Genomic DNA, 26,501 nt, shown 5'->3' with positions numbered 1-26,501 from the left:
TTTCTGATATAACTAATTGTGCTCTTGACTGTGTTGCCATTTTTTTTCCTGAAATATGCATTTGGAACACATGAAATGGAGAAGAAGTACTGTAATAATGTTTATAGTATAGAAATTTATAATTCCTTTAACTGAACCTCAAAAGATATGGTGTCATTATTTGTTAATGCTCTGTTCTATGACAAGAATAATTTAGACTGATGCAAATCTTACCGTGTTAAAATCTTTTACAGTCTGTAACATTTTAAACATGTCTTTTTATTTAGGGCATTCTCTTGGTTTATGATATTACCAATGGCCAGAGTTTTGAAAATTTGGAAGACTGGTATAATGTGGTAAAAAAAGTGAATGAAGGATCAGAAACACAGCCACTTGTGGCCTTGGTTGGAAATAAAAGTAAGTTACTCATATTTACATATTAACTGAAATACTCTGGATGTGGTTTGCTATTAAAGAAATGACATAAGGTATATATATTTAGCAAAATGCAACTAAATACTATCTTGTGTGGTTTTGCTGTGTACAGATGACATATTTGGGTATCCTTCAGCATTATGGCTCTGGGCAGATAGGTTTTGTTATGGGGCTTGCTGCATCATGCTTTGCCTAGCCTGCAGCCTCTCTCCCTGTGTCCTGTTTGCTTGGAGAGCAGCACACAGGAGTAGGGAGGTCACTCGCCCATGTTTGAATTTGATAGACTCCAGGATATAGGCATGGCAATGGAGAACTGGGGAGCGTTTCTGGGTGTAGTAAAAGGGATATTTCATGGCTCTGTATGTTAAGAGACTGCTGGATTAACTACTGGTATATGTTTAAAAAACTACACTATGCATTAGGCATAATACTTACGAATTGCTTATCAGACTTTTTTTTTCAACGGTGTCTGTAGTTGTGCGCATGAGGTGATTTGTGTTGTTTTGGGATTTTTTTAACCTCCTTTATTTTGATCACATAAGTATAATATAACGGTTTTCTTCTGACCACCAAAACATGTCACTTTATATGATCATCACGTAGATAGTTTCCTAATTATATGGATTCCAAATTTCCCCATTTCCAACAAAAAATCTTACACAAACATCCTTATTAGCACATCTGATGTCTTGATCCCGGCTTTCTTACACCTTTTTCTGTTGAAAATGATAAAAGCAACATCTGAAAATTTTAGAAACAAAATGGTAGAAGTGGATACATAATTTTTAAACAGTATAAATACGTTATTTGAACAACAGAAAAATATTTGGGGTTTTTTTTCACTTTCCAAATAATTTGTTTCTATGTTACAGTGACCATGTCATGAACAAACCTGAGAAAAGGACTTAATCCAGCAAGTTAGAATTGTTTAAAATAATTTGAAAACAATGTGGAGACAACACTTTCAGAACCATTAATTGTAGTATTGCTACGGTGATGCTGTAACATTTTATGACATTAATTATGAAAGACTAATTTCCTGTGAAGAAAACAGAGAAAGTCTTAGAGTTACAATATATAAATAGCACTTCTGAAAGCATAACACTTGACAGTGTTTTACTCTAATAGACCAGAGTCAATAATACAGATTCTGTTGAAATTCAAATTAAAAATATTTTTCACTGGTTTCTATTTTGCCCTAAATTTGGATTTCCTAGCTGGAGTTCTGCAAATCTTACTAAGTATTTGCAGTAAGATACACTGTAACATAGCATAAAAAAATGTTCCTTTGCTGAACTGGCACAATAGGTGTAGAAAATGATACATTGGTTTTGATTTCGAGATGTTTTATTTCTGGTTTTTTCATATATACATGCCCACAAATCTTTGATAGCTGATGTTTCCTTGGGAGCATCTGGAAGTAGAATCTAGTTTTCCTAGGTGAGTTTTCAGATGAATGCTGACACTGACTTCATTTTATGGAAATAGCAGCTGAAGGAATTGCTTGCTGCCTTGTTTTCGTTCAGAAGCTGTGTATAAAGAAAAGCAGCAAAATATTGATTTCATGTGATGATAAGGATGTTTGTTGCTGTTGCAAATGTTGAGCATGCAGGGGATACTGTTTACAGAGGGATGTTTCTGCTTTATTTCTATTTCAGCATGATAAAAATTAGACTTTGAAAGTATACTGCTTTTCTGAATTCTGTAGTAGGATAAGAATATCTAGGAGGGCTTCCACCCTAATACTAAAAAATTAATAGGCTCCTGTTGGCTCCTGTTGTTACATAAATGGAAAATAAGGTGTTTATATAGAAGCATGGTGTTTTCTCTCATATATTATGAAGACATAAAACTACTGGTACTAACAAATTATTAAGGAGGAATCACTCTGTTCAACTTCTTTACTTAGTTAAGAGATAAAACACTCATATGCAATGCAAGAGCAATAGTAGGTTAAGAGCCAGGAAAAGCCATTTGATGGATTGATGAACTTACTTGACCTCATGCATCATTCTGAAGAAACACTCCAGTGAGTGGTTTCTGTCTCAGGATTCTACTTGGTTTTTTTGAGCTGTACATGTCTTTTAGGAAAATATCCAGGTAAGCTCACTGAAAGATTAGAAATGTCAGTATCCACAGGCAAGTTATTCTAACACTTAACTTTCTTTCTGATAAAAGCTGGTAAAATTTGCCAAGAATGCAGTTATTTTCATTCATAGCATTTGGAAAGCTTTGGGCCAGTCTTTAGATACCTTGATAAGAATTTGGAAGCTCAGCCTCTGTTTTGAAACTTTGGCTTAAAGTTAGTTACTTAACTTGGGCTGTCCTTTGTCTGTTTTCTCTTAGTAATACTGTCTGAAATACATGTGTATTTTTTCCATTTTAGGGGAGATATACCTGGATTTTCTCTAGGGAAAAAGCTATGGCTTGGAAGAAAACAAAAATATTTCTCTACGCAATATGATACAGAAAACTGTACACTTGAATGCTATTAAATGAAAATAATTTCCCTGGGTAATTTTGTCATTAAAAGCAAATTATTTTATACATAGCAGTATATGGTGCATAATTGTTAACTACTGTTAAGTCATGCAGTTTTATAGGTAATTTATTAGTGGTTTCTAGTATCAGTTTATAGTAATTTTGTTTAAATGTTAAGTTTGCGGGGATTTCTCTAGTATTCCATAAAACTTGAAGAAATTGTTCTGGCTGATTTAAATGAATCAGTGCTTGTTTTCACTGTTCTGGTTTATTATGCATTACAATAGATTAGCAGCATGAGCACAGTAAGCTCCTGTGTCTGTTTAAAACATGATAATTAGCTTCAGAGTGGTGTCAAGCTATTAAAATGCCCTGTTGTGATTGTAAGAGTTTAAGATTTACTCATGAAATATTGAAAAGGTAATTTCTACTTAAAAAGCTCCAATCAGTTCAATCAGTTTCTGGTATCTCATCCATCAGAGATTTATTTGAAAATAGTAGAGCAGTATGAATTGATACCTAAATTCTGGACCTTCCCACCTCTCTTTTTTATTTTCCTTTTTTTTTTTTTTCTTCTCATTTTGTTTGTTTGGTGGGGTTTTTTTGAGTTTTTTTTTTTTTTAAATGAAGGCATGTCATTGCCCACTAATTTATTCAAAATAACTGGGAGAGCAAGAGCTTCAGAAATGCAGATCTCTGTTGTAAAACCAGTACTTTATTTAAGCTGTCTTGGTTCCCTCTGGGGGCTTAGTTTCAGTTTTCATTGTTTTTTCCTTCCTGTACCTTTTTTTTTTTTTCCATAGCCTGTCCTACACATTTGGTCAGAGAGAGTAGAAAGCTGATTTGAATCAAGATCTCTCCCAGACCTGCTTTGTGAACTGATGTTCAATTATCAGTTGTCGTTCCACAGATTTTTGTCTGTGTATTTGATGAACAACAGAAGGAATGATAAAATTTAATGTAGAACTATTTTTTTCCTATTAATTCTAGTCATAAGATCTTAATAATCCTGAACTTTACAGCTAATACTGAATCTTAAATTTGTCTTTCCTAGTAACTTATGTTATTTTATTCTTATTGAATACTAAGTGTATTTGAAGTGTGCTTGTATCTGTGTTGCTAGCACTACTTGCTTTGCACTCTTAATTTAATTGAGGAGTAAACCTTACTGTTAAAATTATATTTTAGATTTTCTATGCAATAATTCAAAACTTTTGTATATATGTTGCTGTCAAATACTTTGATTTGTATGGTATAAATGAGACTGTAGTTATCAAGCGAGTGAATTTTGTTTTGTGCACTTAGAATCTTTGCTTAAATTAGGTATTGATAAAATTCAGTGATCACAATGGATCTTCTGGTCATTAAGTGTGAATTAGAGAGGGTTTACCATGTTTCATATGATTGATGTGTTTGCTTCCTTTCTACCTTGATGGCTTTATGTATTTTCTTCTGCACTAATCTATAAGCAGTCTCCTCAAGTGTCATACCAGCATTTTCAGTGGATATATTGTAAACAAAAATTAACCCAGGTTGCATGGGAGCTATACTCATTTTGATTTATGGCTGCCAAGATGGTCTTAGGGCGGTGGTTATCTGTGGCTTATATAGGGGGTAGGAATTATCAGGTACCAGTGTATAGTGGCTAGATGAATGATTTCTGTTCTTAGAGATATTAACCAGATCCACTCCTCAATAAAGACTAATAACTCAGATTTTTAAACAATCTTCATGACAGATGAGGGCACAGAGGAGAATGCATCAGCACTAATTAAGAATGTTGACCGTTTGTTCGTCTTAGCCGTGATTAATTGATCTTGGAGTGCTATCTCTGAACAGGAAGTGGGATGCTCTTACATTGTGAAGTTTAAAGGTTACATTTTAGTGTACCCTTTAACTTGCCCATACATACAACATAAAATGTTTTTACCTATCTTATCTGAGCACAGAAAGAAACATTTTCCAGCCCAGATACAAATTAACATTTGGTGGTTTTTGTACTAATGTGAATCTGGCAAGTCATGGGACTTGCCCAGTCTGCTTTTTGATTCTGTTGCTGCATTACTTATTCTCCCCTGTTGTACTCAGAAAATTTCTTTATTAATAGTCACTTTGATAGTCTGTTTTATTTAAATTCAGAGCTGTGCATTCATTCTCTTGCCCCTCCCAACCTCCCCCAGTTTTCTGTTCTTGCTTCCCGTGGGCTTGCCCTTTTAAGGTCCTTCACCTTTAATTAAGACAAGTGTTGAGCAGCTAATGCAAAGACCCCTGTTCTTTAGAGTCTTATGCCTGATTAAACTAAAGTTCCTGTATGTCCAACAGCAGGTCTGGTCACCTGAGCCTTACACATGCTCTTGGGATTGGAGGGTAAACTACTTCCATGTAGAGACTTCCTTAGAAAGAAAACCTTGTCCTGTGCTACCATAATTTTACCAACTCATTTGAATAAATGTAGAATGATACCCTGTTTTAAAATATATATAGAATGTTTGTCTCAACCAGCTTGGAAGGTTAATAGAAAATTGCAGTCCTATTGATTTGTTTCAAAGGTCAGGTAACTTTATTAAAAATGACTTTTAACAAGAAACTTAAATTAATGGCAGAGAAAACCACAGGTAAAAATGATCTTTTATTTACCATGATGTTATATTTCCAACCCAGTATCTCAATGTGCTCTGTATTACTTTAGCAGTGGGAGCAATCTAGGAGCACACACATTTTTGAGTGAAAAAATTACCTTGCTTGTCTGAGAAAGCCTTTTTCTTGCAACATTTTGATCCTAAATCATGCTTAGCTTAACATTAATAGGGCTGAGTACCATCCATGCTGAAGAGATCTGTTTAATTATGTCTGTTAAATTGCCGTGTGGACAAGTCTGCTAAACTGTGATTAGTAGACAGAGCTTGAGCCTCAAGTGCTGTTCTTTGGAAAGGATCTGAGCTTACAGAAGTTTATACAGGACAAAAGAAGGAAGGTTTATTGCTCTTGTGTAGTATTTACCTTGCCATATTGTATTGTCTGCTGTGAAGGGAAAACACCTGGCAGGAAAGATTACAAGGATCTGTGCATATGTATTCCATTCTGGCTCCAGTCTTCATGTGACTTGCTGTGATAAATATGTCTGTTGCAAAGGGCTGCAAATCAGCCCGTGTTTTACTGTGAGCCTTCTTTCAGAATCCATCACTAAATGATCTCTTGGATGAGAAGGTAGTGGACTCAGAAGCTGATTAATAACCTGGTTATAGGCAAATTTTTAGACTTCTGGACTTTCTTAGAGTGCTGCAGCCATTATTGAAGCATGTATACAGCATAGTTTTTGATGGTGAATCCTTTTTCTCATGCTGCTCAAAAGATCAATAGTATTCCTTGTCAAATGCCTGTATTAAGCCCAGATAGCATTAGTTAGTAGTGAGCTTGTTTTTTCATTTGTGTTCTGCTGCAGTCTGGGGTTCATGACAGAACTGAAGCTGAACAATATACTCAACTTGCACACAGAAGATATGTTACAGCTTGTCTGAGTTTGAGATTTGTACAGCTAGAGAGAGTCCTGACATAAACAGGTGTAGTTCTATGAAAATCAATGAATTTGCATTCATTTGGACCAGGGCAGTTTAGATGTGTGCAAACTATTTGCAGCAAAATGTTTTCTCATTTGGGTCATACAGTGCTTTTACAAGAAAGTGAGAATTGTCATGAACTATTCCAACTAATGAACAGTTCTTATGCTACACTTTTTTATTTTAGTGACAATGAATAAACTGGTGTTTTCTTCCTACATGTAAAATCTTGAGGCTGCATTAGAGATTTTTGCTTTGTGCACTTGAGTTTTGCCTGCTGTGACTAACCAAGAACCATAACCAAGTTCAAGGACCTGGTAGACAGTTGTTAGTGTAGTTGGAAGTCAAACACCAGTGCTGCAGGAGTACCAGTAAATAATATATTCTCATTCCCTAACAGTTATGCTTAAATTGAGAAAAATCTGTAGAGATGTCATTGAAAAATGCAAATAGAAGTAAACTGTTTAAATACAAAGGTTAGAACATTGTATGTATCATATTTTTATAATAATACACAAGTGAAATGCTGAGAGATCTCTTACTGTTTCCATGGATTTTGTCTGTGGTTTATTTAGCAATGTAGACATACGCCCAATAAAAAAAGATGCTGCATAAACTATAGTTCAGGCTGAATGTGCTTCTGTTTTTGGTTTAGGTAGAAATGTTTTTTCTGGCTGCGTCCTTCATACTTAGGTCTTCTTACAACAAATGGAAAGCCCTTAATTGTACCTAAGGGAATAGTTAATCTACGGTGGACATATGGTGGACAAAAGCTGAGTCTAGTAAATGAAAAAAATTATAAACAGAAAATGTGTGAATGTCTGCACAGTCTGAGAGTCATGGGAGATATTGTGCTGTTGGATTGGAGCTTATTTTAGCTATTCTTTTCTAGCATAATTTGCTATTCTTTTCTATTAGTATATTAATAGAAGTCAGTGGAGCATAATATACATAGTTCTAAAACCCAGTCAAATTCATGTCTGTTTTATTGGATTGAGAAAAAATACCTGTTTTTAAAACAGGACAGAATTTCTTTTCTTTGCCGGTTGTCCTGCTGCTCCTACCTTTGTCACATGACATAAATGCAATTTCGATTTCATTAGTGAAGGGAAACTCTCTGAAATTTTTAAAAGTTATAACATTTGATTGGGGGTAGTTAATCAGTGTTAACCCCGAGCAGCTCTTGGGCTTTATGGATTCAAGCATTATATGTGGTTGCACTGCTCCAGCAAAAGGTTAAGTATTTATGGAAAATGTTCACAGCTCTTTTACTCAAAGAAAACATGTTACTTGTAAGTTTTCTTTTGATTTTACTTTTACAGTTACATTGAATGTCTTCATTCATTTAGCCATCCATAAAGCAAATATTGTTGCACATGCAGTGGATAATAAGTCTTTTTAGGACTACTTGTGTGGTATGTCACAGATCATTAACTGCAAGTAACCACCTGACTTGAGGGAAGTCTGGAAGCATCATTACAGTGAAGTAAGCTTTTATTTCTGTATCACTGCAGCGCATTGATTTGTAGGAATGTCTCCATTAGCTACTGTGGAAATATATTCTCATATATTATTATTGAAGAAAGTTGATGAGAGAGGATAACCAAAATTTGAGTGTGAATCGGGCATTACTATTAGGATTTTGGACAAAAGGGAGAAAAAGATAAATGCTATTGTAGCATTATTTAGCATTATCTATCTAGCATTAAAAGCTAGATAAGTCAGTAAACTAATCTTTTTTTAAAGCTTCAGAGTTTCAGAGTCAGACTGATAAATGTAGTAACAGTTGTACAGTATTTCAACTGAAATGCACGTAGGAGTTGAATATATTTAATACTCTGTATGGGCAGAAAGTGTGGAAGAGAAATTTATTCCTAACCAGGAGGGAAAACTTCAGCTTTTTCTACTGATTTCAATGAAAAAAAATAAAGACTTTTATCGTGGAAGTAAGCAGTTATTATTCCTGTTCAGTTTAGAGAATGAGGGATACTCTATGCTAATATGGGGAATAATCATAATGGATAACCTTTGCTTTCTTTGTGGTGTAGTGTGAATGATGTGCATGCAGATTGAAGAACAAAGAAGAAAAATTACAGGGAATGCATTGTATGTATATTTTTAAATTTTGTAATTGTCGGGACATCATCATGTTTATTGAGGTTTTGCTAGAGAAATGGAAATTAATGGTACCATTTTGAGTTTAGCCCACAGTTACAGCTCCATTCCTGAGACACTGTGGGTTTATGATACCCATTTCAGTACAGGAACATGTGTCCTCTGCTAAATGTGTGGCTTTTTTCATAGAGCTTTAAGCATATTAAGTACTTAGGGTTATGAGTTCTTCATTGTTCCAGTATTTGAGAAGGTATGTCTTGATGAGGTAACAATTCTGCTGCAGTTTCTTTCTGCATTTTACTTTGGTGCTTTTTATAGATCATGATTTTTTGAGGGGAAAAGTGGTATTTGAAAAAAAAAAAAAAAAGATATGCCATTCCTTATATGTGTGGAATATGAGACTGTGAAGATGTTACCACGGGAGTAACTACTAAGCCAGTATCAAACAGATCACTGAGATAAGCCTGTTGGTTAAATGCAGAGAGTATTGTTGCTGTGATTTACACTCTGTGCTTCCAGCTATTGTAGTTTGGAGGATAACTTCAAAATATGCTTGTTTTTGAAGGAGAGGTCTAAGACTTCACATTAAATTCAGTTAAAAATCAATTAAGATTTACTGAAATTTGTTGGTTAAGGAGGGTGGAGCACAGTGATGATGAATGGTAAATTAGTAATCTAATTTGTTTATTTAAAATAAGGTTGTAAAAGAGGAGGCCTTTATGTACATTGCACATAGTTTCTATTTCAAAAATACTGAGTTCCTTATGAAATTTTCATGACATATTTTTGGTTTTTTAACTCTAGTTTTTTTTTCAGAAGTAGTCTTAAGATAAAAATTTTTGTTGTTTACATGGGTGTAAATTTACAGCACAATTAGTGAGCTACTCCAGGTTTACTCTGGTGTTTTCATGCTAGCCCCTATAATATTCTTCTGGATTACCTATTTTAATTTGCATACTATGAAGGTTTACTTTGGTTGTAAATTTTTTTACCTAATTATGTGTGATAACAGGAATATATTGTACTGGTATAATACTAGTATGTAGAATTCTACAGACTAGAATGAATTCTACAGGTAGAATTCATTAAAGTTTTGAAATATATGTACAGAAAGAGGAATAACATTAACTCTTTTTGACTTTGACTGGAGAACTCAATCATACCTAGGTCATACCATTTAAAAACTGCCATCAGGACTATTGCTTTTTGCTTCATAAGCTAAACAAAAAGTAATAAAAAAAAAGCTATGGCCTAAGTAGATGAATGGAACACACAGAACAGTAAAATGTCTTGGGAAAAGCTTGCTTTGGAAAAATCCAGGGATATAATCATGATATGTATTGAATTGTTGGATTTTGTAACTAAGCATTTTTTCATGGTAGATAATTTAACATGAAGGTTGGAAAACCAAGATTTGTACAGATAGCACACCTTTGATGCTGTGAACAAAAAGAGAGTCCCTCAGTTTCTAAAACCTTACTTCATACATTTCCAGGAGCTTGATGTGTTTTGTTTTGGAAATGCCACTGTGATGTCTCATGGGATGTGTATCTTTATGCTTCTCCTTATTCTCCTCCAGGCTTTGCTCCTGATGCTATGGGTAGAAAGGCTGGTTTAAGTTTTGTTTTATTTTTCCCATTACATTTTCCATGATATAGGTAGACCTTCCCCTTAAGTATGATAGCAGTTTGTGAGAGTAGTACACCAGGAATACTGTCCAACTGGCAAATCTAAACTTGGGAGAAAATAACAGTGTAAGACAAGCAAAAAAATCCCTCTCACAAGACACCGTTCTGCTCTTTCTGAATCAAACTGTTTGGTTCTCTTGATTGGAAATTTTTTAGGGAGTTAGTTTTGTATGGAAAAAAGAATCTTTTTGAGCAGAAAAAGTAATTTTCAATGTAATATATGAGCCCTAGTAGTTCTGACTAATAGTTCTGAACTAGTTCAGCTGTAGAGAATTTCCAGAGTTTTTGAGTTTAATTCATTGTTTAATTCTAAGTATACCGTTGTGGTAGTTTATGTTAATACCATTACCCCGTGTACTTGCAGATGCTGGAGAAAAGAAGCCTAGTCTGGTTGTATTGTAAATCTGCAAGGTTGAAAATGGTTCAGTGTGGAGAGTACTGACAGTTCTTTCCCAGTAATATTCAGTTCTGCTTTGAAGTAAATTTTTAGAAAGCACTCCATAAAGCATCTCTAAAATCTTTTATTTCTTAAGTTGTATCAAGCTGTACAGTACAAGTAAAGGAAACAATATAAGGAAAGAATAAAGAGCAGTCGTAGAGATCTCTATTGCCAGCTAATATGCTGCCTAATTAATAACTTAGCAGTTTTATTGGGCTGACTTCGTAAAGTACATGTGTTAGGATGACCTGCTTTTACACTCTTAAGTTTTGCAGTTTTATTTTGGGAATGGTGTATACAAAAGTTTATTAGAGAATGGTTACTGGTCTAGTTGCATGTTTCAGTGGTTGATCACTAGGGCAATAATGCTGGTTTCTGAGCGCAGCCAGCACTTTTTCCAGCTGCTTTATAGTGATATCTTGAAGCTTAAAATGTAATCTATATGGGTAAGCCACAAAAGCCACTATATATTAAAGCAGACTCTGACAGTAAATCAAAATTGAACAGCTGGCAACACTACCAAAGTCATAAACTTATTTATTAAAAAAACTAAACAGAAGAATTATATTAAAAAGAGAGGAATATGTTCTACAGACCAGTGGATATAGCTTAAAACCTGGAAAGTGCTGCAGATTAAGGGCCCAATTTATGAACATCTGTTCTGGCAGTTTCTGTGAGATTCTCATGTTCTTTACAATAAAAGTGTGAAACATGTTTTTCCCCCCATACTAATCATGCTTTTCTGCAGTTCATAAAACTTGCATCGAGCCGTATGCAACTGGGCCTGTCTGCTTTACACACTTGCAGAGTAATTACTGTTCATGAAAGAGTACTATAGCAACGTCACAACCCCACCATATACACTTACCCTCACTTGTTCCAAGCAGTCTCATTGCCTTCAAAAGCACTGAAACAAGATTTCAGTTTCCTTCATATTTTTCAGCTTAGAGCATGGCAATGAACTAATAATGGAAGCAAGACGCTAGAGAGCAAACTGGACAGGAAAATATCTTGTACATCGTTTCTCTAAAATTGAAGCATACTTACAGTCTTTCACAGTCACCAAAACAACTGTTAACTCCTTTTATCTCTTAATTTTGAAATAAATTATCATAGAAAGATTATTTTAATTGTGACGTTTACATGGAATAGCACCCTACTTTTTTGTCATATTGACAGATATGTGAGGGTAAGCTTTCAGATCTGATCTGCTTTGAGAGGGAACTGAAAAATCAAAGTTTAAAACTGAGTGTCTAATTCCATTGTCAGTGGTACTGTTTGGCTTTTAAGATCAGTGTGACTAAGATTTGTTTCAGAGATTTTAGCCATAAGCCTTGTTTCATAATCAGGCTTGGTCTGCACAGCACAGGTCATAATATTTTGTTCTCTACCTCTTGCTTCATGTCTAGTAATTCAGACTGAACTAGAGCTGATCATTTTGGAAAGCCATCAGTTTTTCTCTAAAGCAGTACAGACTGCTAACATCCTGCCACTAGTAAACAAGGCCAGGTTCTTGACAAAGTCTGTGATTAGGAAACCAACGTTTAGAAGGAATACTGAGCAAATGTGCAATAAAACCACTTTCCTTGTCCTAAACAGATTATATTGCTTTATTGATGGAAATGGTTACTTTTCATTTGAATGCTTTCTTTTCATTTGAATTTGATTACTTTCACTGTGTAATGCCTTATTTATTAGGTTGCAAAACCACATGCTTTTGTAGTTTTTTAATCTGAGGGGAACACATGCAGCTGAGAATTCTCAGGACAGGAAAATTTCTGTGTACCTTTTGGGAGCTACTTTCTCCTACATTTAGGCTCATACTAACTGACAGTAGGGAGAAGAAGGGATATCTGATAATCCTTCGGACAAAGAAATGTCTTGTAGTAGCAGAGCATTTTCTGTTTCTATGCCATCCATTTTTGAACATTTCATAGTGTGGGTGAATCTCTGTCATGTTAATAGTGTGTATCCATTTGTGAAGTTGCTTGGCCAATTTTTTCTTACTTGTGGAATATTAAGAAACCATATTTCAGCAAAATGTGTATTGTCATTGATCGTTCCTTCTGTCTTTCCATTGAGTGATACTCTTATAATTAGTTTATTTGTAATGCTGAGGACAGTACTATTAGGAAATAAAACATAAAGTGATTTATAATATTTTCACAGTTCTGGAAATTAAGTTTCCATTTTGCTCTGTCTAATACAAAACATGAATTGATGCACTCTGAATCATTTTATCTGCAAGTGGTGTTCAGTATATTAATATCAGTTCTTAAAGCATGGGGTTTTTTAATAGAAGAGTGAGAAAAATTAGTGCTGTTTTTGCTATATCCTTGTGTTTACCTGTGGTGATTTTTTATTTTCTGCTTTTGATTTGGTAAAATGCACAAATGTAATTTATATGCACCTGCATAAAATGTTTCACCTGTGGCTGGGGTTTCATTTGTTTGACTTGATTTGGGCCCTGGATTTAGCAAGGAACTAACCCAACAGAAATCAAGGCTTCATATCATCAAAGACAATATCCCAGAGGCTATTGTCCCAGAGGAAACCAAGGAAGGGATCCAGGTTGCAATATTTTTTATTGGACCTGACTAGAATGTTCTGGATTTCTGGTTTTGATTAGCTCAGATTTGCATATTTATAGTGAGCTTATTGTATGTGGGTGAACAAGGGAGGCAAGCAAATGACTGCATCACTGTAATTTTCCATCTGCTTCTCTCTGTTAGGCTCTGCTGTCCAGGCTGCATTACTTGTCTCCTTCCACTTTTTCATCTTCTTCATACTCTTTACACCTTGTCCCCTGTGCTTGGTGAAAAGGCAATGCTCTTAATGTTGTCAGTTTTCTTTTCATCCATAGGTGACCAGGAAGTGTTGCTTCATCAGCACAATATACCAGGCTTTTAGTTTTCTTTTTTTCTTTTTTCTTTTTTCTTTTTTCTTTTTTCTTTTTTCTTTTTTCTTTTCTTTTCTTTTCTTTTCTTTTCTTTTCTTTTCTTTTCTTTTCTTTTCTTTTCTTTTCTTTTCTTTTCTTTTCTTTTCTTCTCTTCTCTTCTCTTCTCTTCTCTTCTCATGTTTTGAGAATTGTACCTCACTTTGCATACTTTTTTACTCTATTAGATGTCTGACAGAAGTTATAGCAGCATCTTTGAATAAAGTTGATGGATGAGCTACTAAATTCTTTTGGCTTAAGTAGTAGCTCTACTAGTGTACCAAAGAAATTTTATTTTGGAACTCTTACAGTCTACAGGGTACATAATCCACATGAATTAATGTGGCATTTCCTTCATAATCCTATGCAATTTCTGCCTTAGATCTGCTTTTATGTTTTTGTAAGAACTTTAGTAGAATGGACCTTTAAATATGTGTTGATATCCAGAATTGTTATATTGTCATAGTGTGCTTTTGTACTTAACATGTACAAGTAGAAATAAGCTGTGCTATTTTTATTCTTTTGGTGGGTTTTTTGTTAGAATTTAGTATTTAGTGCTGCATATTAAGTAATTAGACCAAGAAGGCAGAATTTTTGTGAGTATACTGGTGCTTGAAAATGTCGACTGCTGTCTGGTGGAGTTTTCAAATTGGTTTAAACCATTGCCTAGTTGCCCAGTTGCTTTGGTACTTTAAAAAGTGCCCCTAAAAATGCCTGCTTTCATCTTTCAGTCTTTCAGTTCCATTGCAAGTATGACTCTAAATGTTTAATTCTTCCAAGAGGATGTCTAAATGTAGGGGAAGTTCAATTCTTTTGATAACCAAACCAGTATATATATATATGGCAATATTAATGAGCTAGTTCTGACTTGAGTGTCTGAGTTTTTTGAGTTTCTAAATGAATTTGTGAATAACATTGGAACCTGTGAAACCACTTCATTCTGGAATTAATTTTAGGATTGGTCTGAGGGAAAAGCATAGTAGACATTACAATTGTATTATATTTGCAAAACACAATTTAGTTTAATTTTGCAAAATGTTTCTGAAGAAACATAGAGTTAACTTGTCTTTAGCTAAAAAAATCACTTGAGTGTGGTGTGCACTTAGTGTAGGGAAACTTATTTTGTGTGTTTACTCTACCTCACTTCTTGTTCTGGAATTCTTTTCCCTAGCATCAGCACAGCTGCATCATCCATTTCCACAGTCCTTTTAACCTCCACTTTTAATTAAAAAAAAATTAAATCAAATGCTGTTTAAAGCTTCCTATTTAGTTTTGGGAAAATAAAAGTTCACATCTAGCTTAGACGTGTGTGAACAGCTGTAAAAAGCCACAAGCAAAACGATACTTATAAAAGTGGTGGGGGGAATTTTAAGAGCAAGCTGCCAGTTTGAATGTACTTTTCAATAGCTCTTCACTTTCAGCCAAATGGTTTTAACAATAATTTTCTTTGAAAAAAACCTTTTTTATAGAACCAGCAGCCCAAGCAGTTAGGCCAGTGGTAATAGGAGGCAAGTTGCCATTTCTCTTTAACTTTTTATGAAATTTTTCTTTAAATCTGAGGAAATTGCTCATTAGAGAGGTTGGAGGGGCTGATGTCCACCCATGCCCACCCACATGTAAGTACATCTGTCCCCATTTGATTCTAATGAGGGATCTTGTTCATTGAAATTCCCAAGTTCCAAGACTAAGCATAATACTTCCCTTGTGCCATATTTTGCAGGCATTATAGTCCTGCTCATGATTTAAGTATTTTGAGGTAATCATAGGATTTCTCTTTTATTTTTGGTCCAGGTTACTAAATCTGATTAAAATCAGTTGGATAGAAATAGGCAGAGAGTTTATCTGATGTTGAATATTTAAAAGAAAAAAGCAAGATTTAGACTTTTCCTTGTTCAATTCACCTTCTGAAAGAGAAAAAGCAAAAAGTTGTTCCTTCAAGAACAACTGATACTGATACTGGGGGACATGGGGCTACAGTGTAAAATGCTCTATGACCTAATATCCATGTGTACATATCTCTGGGATTTGTTTGAGCAATTTTTTTTTGATCCTGTCCTGGCTGGTCTATTCCGTAAGTGATACATGGTCGCTGCAAAGCCTTCCCAGAGGTCTGGTGGCACTTGGAGCAGGTGTGACTTGTGCCACCAGGTTACCCTGTGGCAGGGCCATACTGAGTTCCCTTAGCTTGAGCTTACTGTATCAATGTTCATTCAGAGCATGCATCTGCGTGTGGAGTTGTCTTCAGACAGTTGGGGAGCATCTCAGGTGTAGTCATTGAATGTTTTGTGTGGCAGCAGAGATGCTACTGAAGTTTCTTCAAGGCTGCAATTTGCCTTTTTTTTTTTTTTTTTTTTTAAATTGAGGTTGTTGGCGTGTCTGTTGGCTTTTAATCTTAGCAGATTACAGCCTGTCACAACTGATGCCGTCACTGGTCTTGGTACTTGTTGCTTTGCTGTGTTGGGGTTTCCACACTTGTGGAAATACCTTCAGTATCACTTTTGCTCCCAACAGTGTGGTCTGTGGTGTGCAGCCAAATATTTAGTGTTCAAAGGTTTGGTGTGGCATTCATTTTAAAAACATCTGTCTTTGGAATATGCCCTTGTTTGCTTTGCATGGGCAGCTGGTGAGGATGAGTTGGGTTGCAATGTAAATTCTTCTTAAGTTAATTGGTCATTTTGTTCTCCTTATATATCTGACTATGTTTTGACTTCATATTATTAGAAAGTAAGAACCCAAAAAGCTTTTTTATCACTTCCAGTTTGTTGAATATCTCATTTTTATGTTTAGCTTGAATTCCCCACTATTTCCTACTGACATTTCTGAAATGAAAAGAAGAAACAAGTAGGACAAGCAAAATCCCGAGTGAGTAATTTCCTTTTAACACAATGTGTATCCCTGGTGTCTTATCAGAGCTGCAAAGCTCTGATAAGACTGGGATTAGAATTTTGTGTATGAATCTCAGAATTATCCTCAAGAATTGAGAAAAATTTGACAATCCCAGTTTACAAAGGAGAGCAGTTATGACCAGAGGATGAAAAAGCTTTTATATCTGGAGGGGCAAAATAGATTGAGTTTCCTAGAAGTCAGAAAAAAGACAAACAGGTGTATAAAACCATGAAAAGAGGGTAGAGAACAATTATATGACATCTTTTCAATACAAACCCAAGGATATCTCATGCCTTTTGTTTAAGCAGCAAGCTTAAAATAAAAAGATTAAATTAATTTTCCACATTGTGAACAACTAAATTGTTGAAGTCCTATTCATTGTAGAAGCCAGAAGTGCACATGGCTTCAGAAAGGAACCACAGAGACTTGTGGAGGGCTGGCCCACCAGCGGCTATAAAACATTTCAGCTGTATTCCTGGCAGCCTGGAGATAGAGTGTCAGGCTGAGGAACTCAGGCTGCCTCAAAGTGGGGTGGGTATCAAGGAGTGATCACTGTAGTTGTACTGTTTCTTATTTTCCTGCCTCAGTACCTGCTGCTGAATGCTCTTTAAGGGAAGTTGCTGGCATGGACTATGCTAGACCTTCAATTGCTGGATTTTAAAAAACCTCAAATTCACTGTCTAGAGCTGTTACAACTCCTTCTCCCCAACTCCAAGCTCCAAAAAACCTTCTAGGACAGTGAACAAAACACCTCCACACATCCTCGCAAATAGCTATATTTATGTATATTTCTTTGTAGCTGGGTGGTTGGAACAGTGCAGGTGAGAGAATGTGATCTGGATTCTGGTGGTTGCTCCACAGTCTTATTTATTTTTCAATACAATTGTCTTTGGATAAAGTAATTAAGATGTCTGGGGGACAAAGAGAAGTACTGAGTACTCAGTAGCCCCTGGTTAATTTTAGGCCTTCAAGGCCTTTCTTTAAAGTATCTGCTCTTAACCAATTCAACTGTGTGAATTTCACAGACTCTTCTGAAAACCCTATGTCTTGCCTAGATGACCTTAAAGAAAATTGTGATACTGAATGGTTCTAAGAATCTAACATGTTCTTTAATATATTTTTATTAATATGTTTTAAATGGAATTTTGATGTTGACATAAATTTCAAAGAGTGCTTAGTCAAATGTCAAATGTCAAAGAGTGCTTAGTGATGGCCTAAAGAAATGTTTACCATTAGCTAAAAAAGTTTATATACTATCCTAATTTAGAACACTTCACCCATGGAAATTGTGCCTTTGGAAACTTTTAATGTGTATTAGAAGAGGAGGAGTGTTCTAAGCCACAAAGAAATTAGCTCATCAGCAGGGCTGTGCTAAAATTTTAGTAGATAATATCTTGGGGTTATTTGCAAGGGACTTGTTAGCTTCTTGATGCAAATTCTCCTCTACTTTTCCAAACCTAGCAAAGGAAGTACCACTGATCCTTGAGGACTCCAAACTATAAAAAATAGGTTGGGTTTGTTTCACTGTTTGAGGTCATGACTGACCAAATAGTCTGGGAAAATACACTTTCAGCAACTAAGTTCTGCTTTAAGTCAGACATAGCTGATTTCTCTAAGTTAAACAAAAATGGAGTGAAGCAGAAATTCTTAAAATCACCTTTGGTTTCAGGAAGTTTTAGAAAAAAAATGTTAAAAAATTTACAAAAAGATGTTCCAGCTGAGCCCAAACTTACTTAATATTTTCAAATCAAAATGAATCCTGACAAAAACTATGACAGTGCATAAATTGTGTTCAAATTTAGCTGTTCTCAGTGATGTATTTCTCACAACACATCACTGAGAACAGCTAAATCAGTGGTTTCGTGATTGATTTCACCCATTTTCACTTTTGTCCTCTGCAGTCATGGTAGCACTGCATGGTGTGAGTTTTGTTCACTAATCCAGCCTCAAATGAGCAGAAGAAAGTGGAGTTCTTCTTTGTATGAACATGTGGATTCCTTTTGTTCTGTAGTGGTGCTATATCACTTGAGAAGCTTTGGAAGTGCTCAGCCAGTAGCCCAGGAAAAGCCAGGATCATCCCTTTGATTTGCAGTGATGGTAGCTTAAACTACTAAAGAAACTATCACTTCTCTAACTGATTTCAGGCCTCTTCTGCTGAACCATCCACTTCCTTGATGAAAGTCTTTTTGGTGTGAAACTGATTTGGTTAATTTCACTTTTTTTCTGTTTGCGTGTGAGAGAGAAACAGTAAGAGGGAATTGGATTGCTTTGCAAAGGCAGATGGCTGAGTTAGCTCTCAGGGGAGTATGGGCCCTCATTTGTAACAAATTGTGTATAAAGTACTTTTCTTATTCCCATGGTTCCTTTATGCATTATATGGCTTTTAAAGTCTTGGACAAGGTTGTTAATGATTTTTGTTCAGTCCCTTATAGCTTGCCTGATGACTTTGTTCCCTCTGCTCATCTGAGACTGGTTAATACAGTGAAGTTACAACATTAGTATAATCTGTCTTAGTTTATTGATTTGATGTTTTAAATTTGTTTGGGAAAAGGCTTTTGTAGCTTTTCCTCAATGTCTGAGTCAATAATAGCTTTCTATTAAACTAATGAAGTTCTGGACCACATGTTCACATTATGATAGAAATTTATGTCAGGGAGAAATGAGCTATATGCTCACTCTGCTCAGAGGTCTTCAAGACAGTAGTGAACCAACTGATGTATTGATTAAAATTCAGGTAGGTTTTTTTGCCTGTATGACTAGATTGTGATAATGAAGTATGTGAGTTGGCAAATGCATAGGATTTCTACTGTCTGCTCTGAAATCATCAAATTGTTACGTATAATTAGCTTGAGTTCTCTTCTTTGTAGTCTTTGAAAAGGTGTGGCTCAGTTTAAGAATTAGCTGATAAATTTACTATCATTGATCTGAATGTGCTTGGGTTTAATTTCTCCTTCTGTAGTTAATTGAAGTATGTTATATTTATTTACTAAGTGGCCTCACTTTTTTTCTTATAAAAAGTAATTTATTATAAAGTTCAGTTGGACTATTAATTTTTTAACTGCCAGTTGAAATCAGTTTGGCTTAGTAATAATTAGTTACAAAAGCTTCCAAAGGGAAGAACTGGGCTGCTGTTAAACAGGATTTGATACACATGGAACAGTTAAGCAGTAATAAATTGCCTAGTAACTGAGTAATTTCTCTCAGATATGTGCCAATCTTGTCTCTACATTGAAAAATTTTGGAAGAAGAACTGATGTTTGAAATTGCTTAATGCCGGAGGTTTACAGTAATAACAGTAATACTGACTTGGCCTGATCTTTGAACATTTAAGTCTTGCTTTTTTATCCCAGTGAATGATTTCATGTTCATTTATAATTTTTGTTGTGGGAGAGTTCCCAGAGGGGTATGTAGGAGAAGCACTAAGTGTCTCCAACTCCTTATTACATCTGCTGGAACCACAAAGGAATCAGGCATGGAAGGGCCCTGGAGTTAACCTGGGTTGGCTCTGGTAGGAGCGAGTAATTCAGAGTATTGGATAAAAGCATCACACTGGAGAGGATAGCCAAACATAGCTGTTGGCCTGATGTCAACAGAAGCATACCTGTGGAAACAGTCTGTGTAGGTGGATGCAGCAGTAGCTGGCATGGGCCCTCTGAGGAATTGTTGTTTTTTTTTTTTTAGGTGAATGCTTTTTATAGAAGTAAGTTTGGTATTAATAGTTCATTTCTACGGTTTCATGAAATAGATTACTCTGAGATATGTTCTTATGCATTATTTGGAAAATACTGTTTTAGGAACTGCTAGGTAAGGATGACTTTTTCTTGATGTTTTAATAGGTCCAGATTTACTATTTTTGGGAAGAAAGTATTTGTCCAACTGCACTTAATATGGAAGGGGCTGTATAATGTTTGAATAATAGGCAGAACTGGAAATGGGTTCCAAGATTTTGTAGGGGTTTGGTGGGGGGAGGGCAGATGGAAGTAGTTTTGATTTCTGTCTATAGCTACCGACTGCATCTCATATCTTAATAGATAGATATCTGCCTTTAATAATACGAAAAGATTAGTTTTTCCTATGCAGTAATGAGACTGACTTTGTTAACTTGCCAGCCCTTTTCAGTGCTGAGAAGGAATTCAGCCCTTGCAGCTCAAGGAGGCTGCAGTTCCCCAATTGGTTGGCCTTGTGGTGAAGCACGTTTGCAGCTTGAAGTTACCACCGCTGCTCCATGGGAAATCGGATCTGAGACTTGATCTGGGTTAAACAGAGCAGCCAAAAAGAAATGGCTATTTTTAACATGGATCAGCTCACTGAGCTTCGTAAGCTCACAGGAGCTGCATGGCCTCCTAAGTAGGTGAGGAGGGAATAGTTACACTGGCATGAAGATGGGGATAAAGAGCCAAGAGTGGGACAGGTGAGACTTTCAAACTTTGGTGCTGGCATCAGTAGGTGTTGAAACTGATTGCAGAAGGAAACAGATGTGAGTGACTGAAGGCAGGATGTAAGAAATGTTGTATAAGTTTTCATAAAGATTGCAAGACCCTGAATTTATGAAATTATAGTGAGCTTTATATTTTATGCCTGTCAATCCTGAAAATCTTCATGAATTTTAGAATGGCCTAATTTAGTAGTCCTCTTAGTACTTAAATGATGATGACTATACTTTGTCCTGGTGTTGATAAATTCTGTGATGATGTAGCAGATACATGAAAACTAGAGAAGATATTTGAAAGAGATTAAGAATAGCTGATCCACACATGGCTTGTGGATATATTGGACTAGCACCATCTTCTGAATATTTAGTACACTGCAACTTCATGTCTTCAATAATGCACTAAAGAACACTTAAAATAATAATCATTCAACTTAGAATTTCAGAAATTGCATTACTATAATATCTTTTTTTTACACTCTGTTGACCTTTTGGAATTTTTAAATTCAACCAAAACAGTGGACATCTCTATTTGGATTAGTAGGAAAATAGGCACTTTTTTTTTACCCTTTTTAACCTCTGTCTTAAAACATACCTTTAATAATAATATGAGGAGGAAATTTATTTTTGAAAAAAGCTATTGAGCCCAGCAGTTTGTCACTAGTAGCTTAGCTAAATCAGTCTAAGCATTTTTTTTAACTTTCAGTAATCCTTATAAAAAATAGTTTCATGTTGAATCAGAGAAGAGTTTCCTTTTTTCTGTCAGCAGGTCTTGTTTCAAAGTGCTGGGGCAGTCATTGAAGTTCATGACAGGGAACTTTGGAAACTGCTATCACACCCGGTAATGTCTAATCTAAAGAGAAATGTGGTTTTTGAAGTTAGGCACATATAAATGAACTTGTCCGTAGTAGTGCATATGAACATTTAAAAAATATAATACAGCCATTGCAGCATTAAAAATACTGTCAAAATTCAGCATACTGTCAAAATAATTCAAATACTGTCAAAATAATTCAAATGTTTCTGTGTTTCTTATATGTTGCTCTATAAAGGGTAGTCTTAGACTGCTGAGTGAAGATCTTCATTCTAGGTGGTATAACTTTTTTCTTGTTGGTGTTGCTAAACTGTTAGCAATTAGAACACGATGTCTCGCTTGAAACTTGATTTTTTTTTTCAATGTATATGCCTAATTTCTGTGTTTATGAAGGATGCTGGATCAAAAAAGTGAAATACCATATATATTACTTACAGAAAATTTTAAGAATGTGAGAAGAAATGCAGCAGCTAGAGTTTCAGAGATACAGAAGAATTATTACATATTTTCATGCTCTACTGTATTTATGTTTCTTCATTAACAGAATTTATTTTTCTCGGAGATGGTTACACTAATGCTATTGCTGTATAATTTATAATTTCATTAAATATATCCTTGTCTAATGTTAGTGTTTTAGTGTTCCTCTGGGGACTGGAATTAATCTTTATGGTATTGGGCATTGGGGGTTATGGTTTGTGTGAACACAGCTTATTTTTCTTTGCTTTGCTTTCTCAGCATCATTCGATAAACATTTTCAACTGTGTTCATATCCTATGCTGGTCACTGTGCCTGCCCTGTGGTTTTTATAATTGAACTGATATAGCAAGAAAAATTCAGTTGGGTTGTGTTCTCCTGTCCTAGGCTTTTTCTCCTTTCTCCTTGTCTTTCGGAAATAGGCACTCATAAAGATGTTTGAGTCTAGATGAACACATTTAACTTAACTTTATAACTTAAATTTCTCAGTGGCACAAAGATTAGGAAGCCTGAACACAAGTGTAAAAGAAGATGAAAAATGACTTCGTGCACAAAGCAGTAAATTGATGGCTCAGTGAAATTTCCTGTGATCTTAGCAAGGCATGAAATTTATCTTTTCATATGTTTTTAATTTTCGCTTTTTAAAAACAAGAATGATATTTGCCTGATTTACTGGGAAGCAAATTAGTCAGCAAATGATCTGTTACTTTGTAACAGGGTTGTAAAGGGTTTGTAAATTTGCACGAGGGCCATATAAGAATCTGACAGACTGGGTGAAAAGCAACTGTGAACAAATTGTCTTCTCTCCAGGAGTAGCTTGTAATCTTAGGACATGTTTCTGTGTGGAAAGTAAAAACTAATTAACCATAGGTGTGAAATTAGAGAACATCAAAGTCTTGTGACATACTTTTGAGATACTTTTGAGAGAGTAGCATTGGTTTGCTGAAGCCAGGTTGTTCATTCTCCATACCAGGATGCACAAAAGTGTTTCATGTTCTTTTTTCATTCACAGCCCCTCTTGATTTGTTAAGCTTACCCTAAGAATGTGTTTGTTTAGGTCTGTACACTGCAGTAAACAGAGATACATTATAAAATCATCTGCACAGAGGTGTGTGCACCACATCTAAACTCCTTGTGCCTCGATTAATGTGTTCTGAGTTCACTGTCTGCTGCCTCAATAGATCTTCAGTGTACTTTGCCACTTGAGTTGCAGGGTGGGGAGAAGACAGTCAACAATGCCTTTCCTCCACCTCTCTTGCTTTCTGTGGCCTTACCCTTTCAAAAATAAAAAATAAGTAGAGTAGTTCCAGTTATGTTTTAATCCTAAAACAATATTCATGATGACTCAAATTTGTATTAGTTTAATAATATAATCTTTTCTGAATACTTGTTTCCAAAAATGTCAGCATTAGGGGTAGGGGTAAGTGGTACAGGTACCTAACAGAAGAGATCAGATTCCAGCTGTCAGTGTAGTCTTAGTCCATTCAGCCAAATGAGAAATGGTTGCAAGAAATTCTGCCAAGAATTTATTAAAAATGAAAATGGGAAATGTCTAGCTGGGAAAAAAAAAATCTTATTTTCGCTTTAACTGTCTCTTTAAGCTGTGGAAGCCAGTCATCTGTCATTCTAGTTTTGAAAAGAAACTTGGGTGCATTGTTTTTTCTTCATAAGAAATTTTACTTTTGTATGAAAATATGCCTGCTGTTTGTATTTGCAAAGGTTAACATCATCTTAAAAATGACCTACCATCTACCAGACATTAAACATGCTTGTTATTAGGCAAGAATCCTGTCACACTGTGTCCTCTTTAGTTAGCTGCACTTGGTGTGCTGAGATGAGGCATTTACTTCTGGCTGCTGTTCTTGTTTTCTGTTGAAACCTATTTTAAATCTTGCAAGGGTTAACCTCATTAACCTAAGGTGCTCAAGAACCACTGTATTTTGAGCTTTAGCAGAAGTGCTCTAATTGTTTGTTGTTTAACAGTTTTTGAAAGTCTCATTTAATATGGGATAATTTTTGTAAAGAGAAGTCAATGTAATAACTGCAGCTACTTTCATAAATGCCAATCAGAGAACTTGTCATGCTAAACACATTCTTTTTTTATTATTTCCTGTGTTAGAACAAACTGTCAGCCTCATCCATTTTATTTTAATGTGTGAAATATTCTTATTCCAAGAAGCTCAGATTTTGTGTCTTTGTATGACATTTTTTGGACAAGAAAGATAATTCCACATAAGCTTTGTACAAATAAGTAGAGGTCTCTGTGAGAGTTGTGCATAAAACCAGGCAAACCTCATTCATAGGCATGACGTCTTTCTGTTTTTAAGCAGAGACCTAGGAATTGTTCACCTTTCCTTTCCCATATTAGGCATACATTTTCATGTCTTGGATCTGTCGGAATTTGTCTTTTGGAAGGCACTCAAATCATAGATTTGTCATTTAGAAAGCTGTATTTTTCTTTATTGTAATTGAGAAGCATATTTGCTGAAAGTTCTAATTTTTTTAGAGGAGGAAGTGTTACAGTGTTTTGTGTAAATTTAAAGAGTTTTTAAGCTATCCTTTTTTTGCTTTCTGAAACCAGTGATTTCCTGTTGTAGCTAGAAATGTTAAGTGTAGTTTTTAAAGTATTAAAGTGCAGCACCACCTATTATTCTGCTTTAGCAAGTCTTCTAATACAACATTTGATTTGTTACTATGTCCTCATAGGAAAGCATCAGCAGTAGAGTGTACATGACAGTGAGAAAGTAAACACATGCTTGCAATCAAATTAATGTATTTCATCTGTCTTCAATTAATAACAATCTGTCATGCTATCTATCTGAGAAGTGGCATAAACAGTTTATTTTGTGTTTGGAATAACTTCCTGGAGGTAGTTAATGTGACATGTAGTTTGTCTGACATGAGTATAACCAGATCAACACTCTAGATGTTTTCTTGATAACCTAAAAAAATTACTGAGAAAATCTGTACTGGAACTATATTTATATTTCCTTTTGAGCTTCCTTAAATCAGAGTAGGGGCATAGTTTTCAGGACTTCCATGAAAGAGTTTTCTTTTCTTGGCAGTTACACAATTTTAGTGTGAGAAAAAGATTGAAAGTATTAACAGAAAATTAACTATGAAAAGCTGCAGTTTGCACTCTGACATTTGGGATTGAATATTCGAGAATGTGTGCTGTAGTAATTTAGAGTACCGAATCAAAACAGATTTTCAAAAAGCTGGCTGATACAGAAAGTCTGATAGTGCTTCAGACCAGTTCATTGGCAAATTAAGTTATTGTTATTTCTGTATAAATTTGATTATATTGGATAATAATAATTAGGTATTAGATTTTTTTTATTTACATGGAAAGAACCTTTGTGTCCAAATAGAAAATGAAAGTGCAGTTGCTTGAAGTTCTAAGTAACCTATTGAAATACTCTTTAAAATCTAAGACATAATGAAATACTCCATGTTTTAGTGGGAGAGCAGGAGGTTGCTGGTAAGCTAGGCAATAAAAAACTAGGGAGGGTTTTTTTTTTGTTGCTCTTTTTTATTTCACTTTTTTCTTTGGATTGATGATAGAATTAGGATTAAAACCAGATAATATTGCTTATGGCATTGCTTATGGCTTGGAAAGGGGGTTCCTTCTGGCCAGAGCAATGGGCCATTTCTCTGCTGACATGCTATGAGACAGAGGTCTGATAAACTGGAAAGTAAATCCTTTTGCCTAGAATGTTGTTGTCAGTGTTCAGCTTGATTTCTGGTTTACTTTTTAGAATAGTGGATATTTGCCACCTCATGGAGAAATCCCTCTTTTAATTCCCTTTTTCATACACGTTTTCTTACACATGAAGGAAGCAGAACCGTCACATTCTGGAATTAAACCGACGGTACTTGTTGGGCAGTGTGCACTGCATGAGGACAGTGCTGTATAACACTGCTGTATTGTTGTCCTCAGTCTGCTAGGTTTTCAGGTGCCCAAGCCAGCTTTGTTCTTAAGAAATCACTCAGAAATTGTACCAAAAAATAGGATGAAAAAGACATTGTCATATACAGACCCCTTTTTTAATGACCCTGGAGTATTTTCAGAAGAGAAAATGTGTACATAATTTTAAGCACATGTAAATCAAATTAATAAATTATTAAGCATTTTACTTGTCATGTCTGTGTGGGCTAATCGTGATAGCTCATTATTTAAACATTATGTAATTGTATACCTTGTGTGCACAGCTGCAAATACTTTGCAGAAAGATTTATATTTCATTTTTCACAGCATACTATAAAAGA

The 26,501-nt window shown here is 35.2% G+C and overlaps 1 protein-coding gene across 2 annotated transcripts in view; it reads left to right on the top strand.

The window, feature by feature from the left end:
• Nucleotides 1–26,501, top strand: part of RAB28 (RAB28, member RAS oncogene family) — a 63,346-nt gene that overhangs the window by 20,881 nt on the left and 15,964 nt on the right. For both annotated transcript variants that reach the window (XM_038135616.1, XM_038135617.1), the window contains exon 4: nt 267–396. In XM_038135616.1, coding sequence (XP_037991544.1) covers nt 267–396 — 130 coding nt within the window. The remainder of the gene's footprint in view (nt 1–266; nt 397–26,501) is intronic.

Source organism: Motacilla alba, chromosome 4, assembly GCF_015832195.1.
Source record: "Motacilla alba alba isolate MOTALB_02 chromosome 4, Motacilla_alba_V1.0_pri, whole genome shotgun sequence".
Taxonomy (NCBI): Eukaryota; Metazoa; Chordata; class Aves; order Passeriformes; family Motacillidae; genus Motacilla; species Motacilla alba.
The sequence above is the reverse complement of the archived record's forward strand: the minus strand, read 5'-3'. Positions and strand labels throughout refer to the sequence as shown.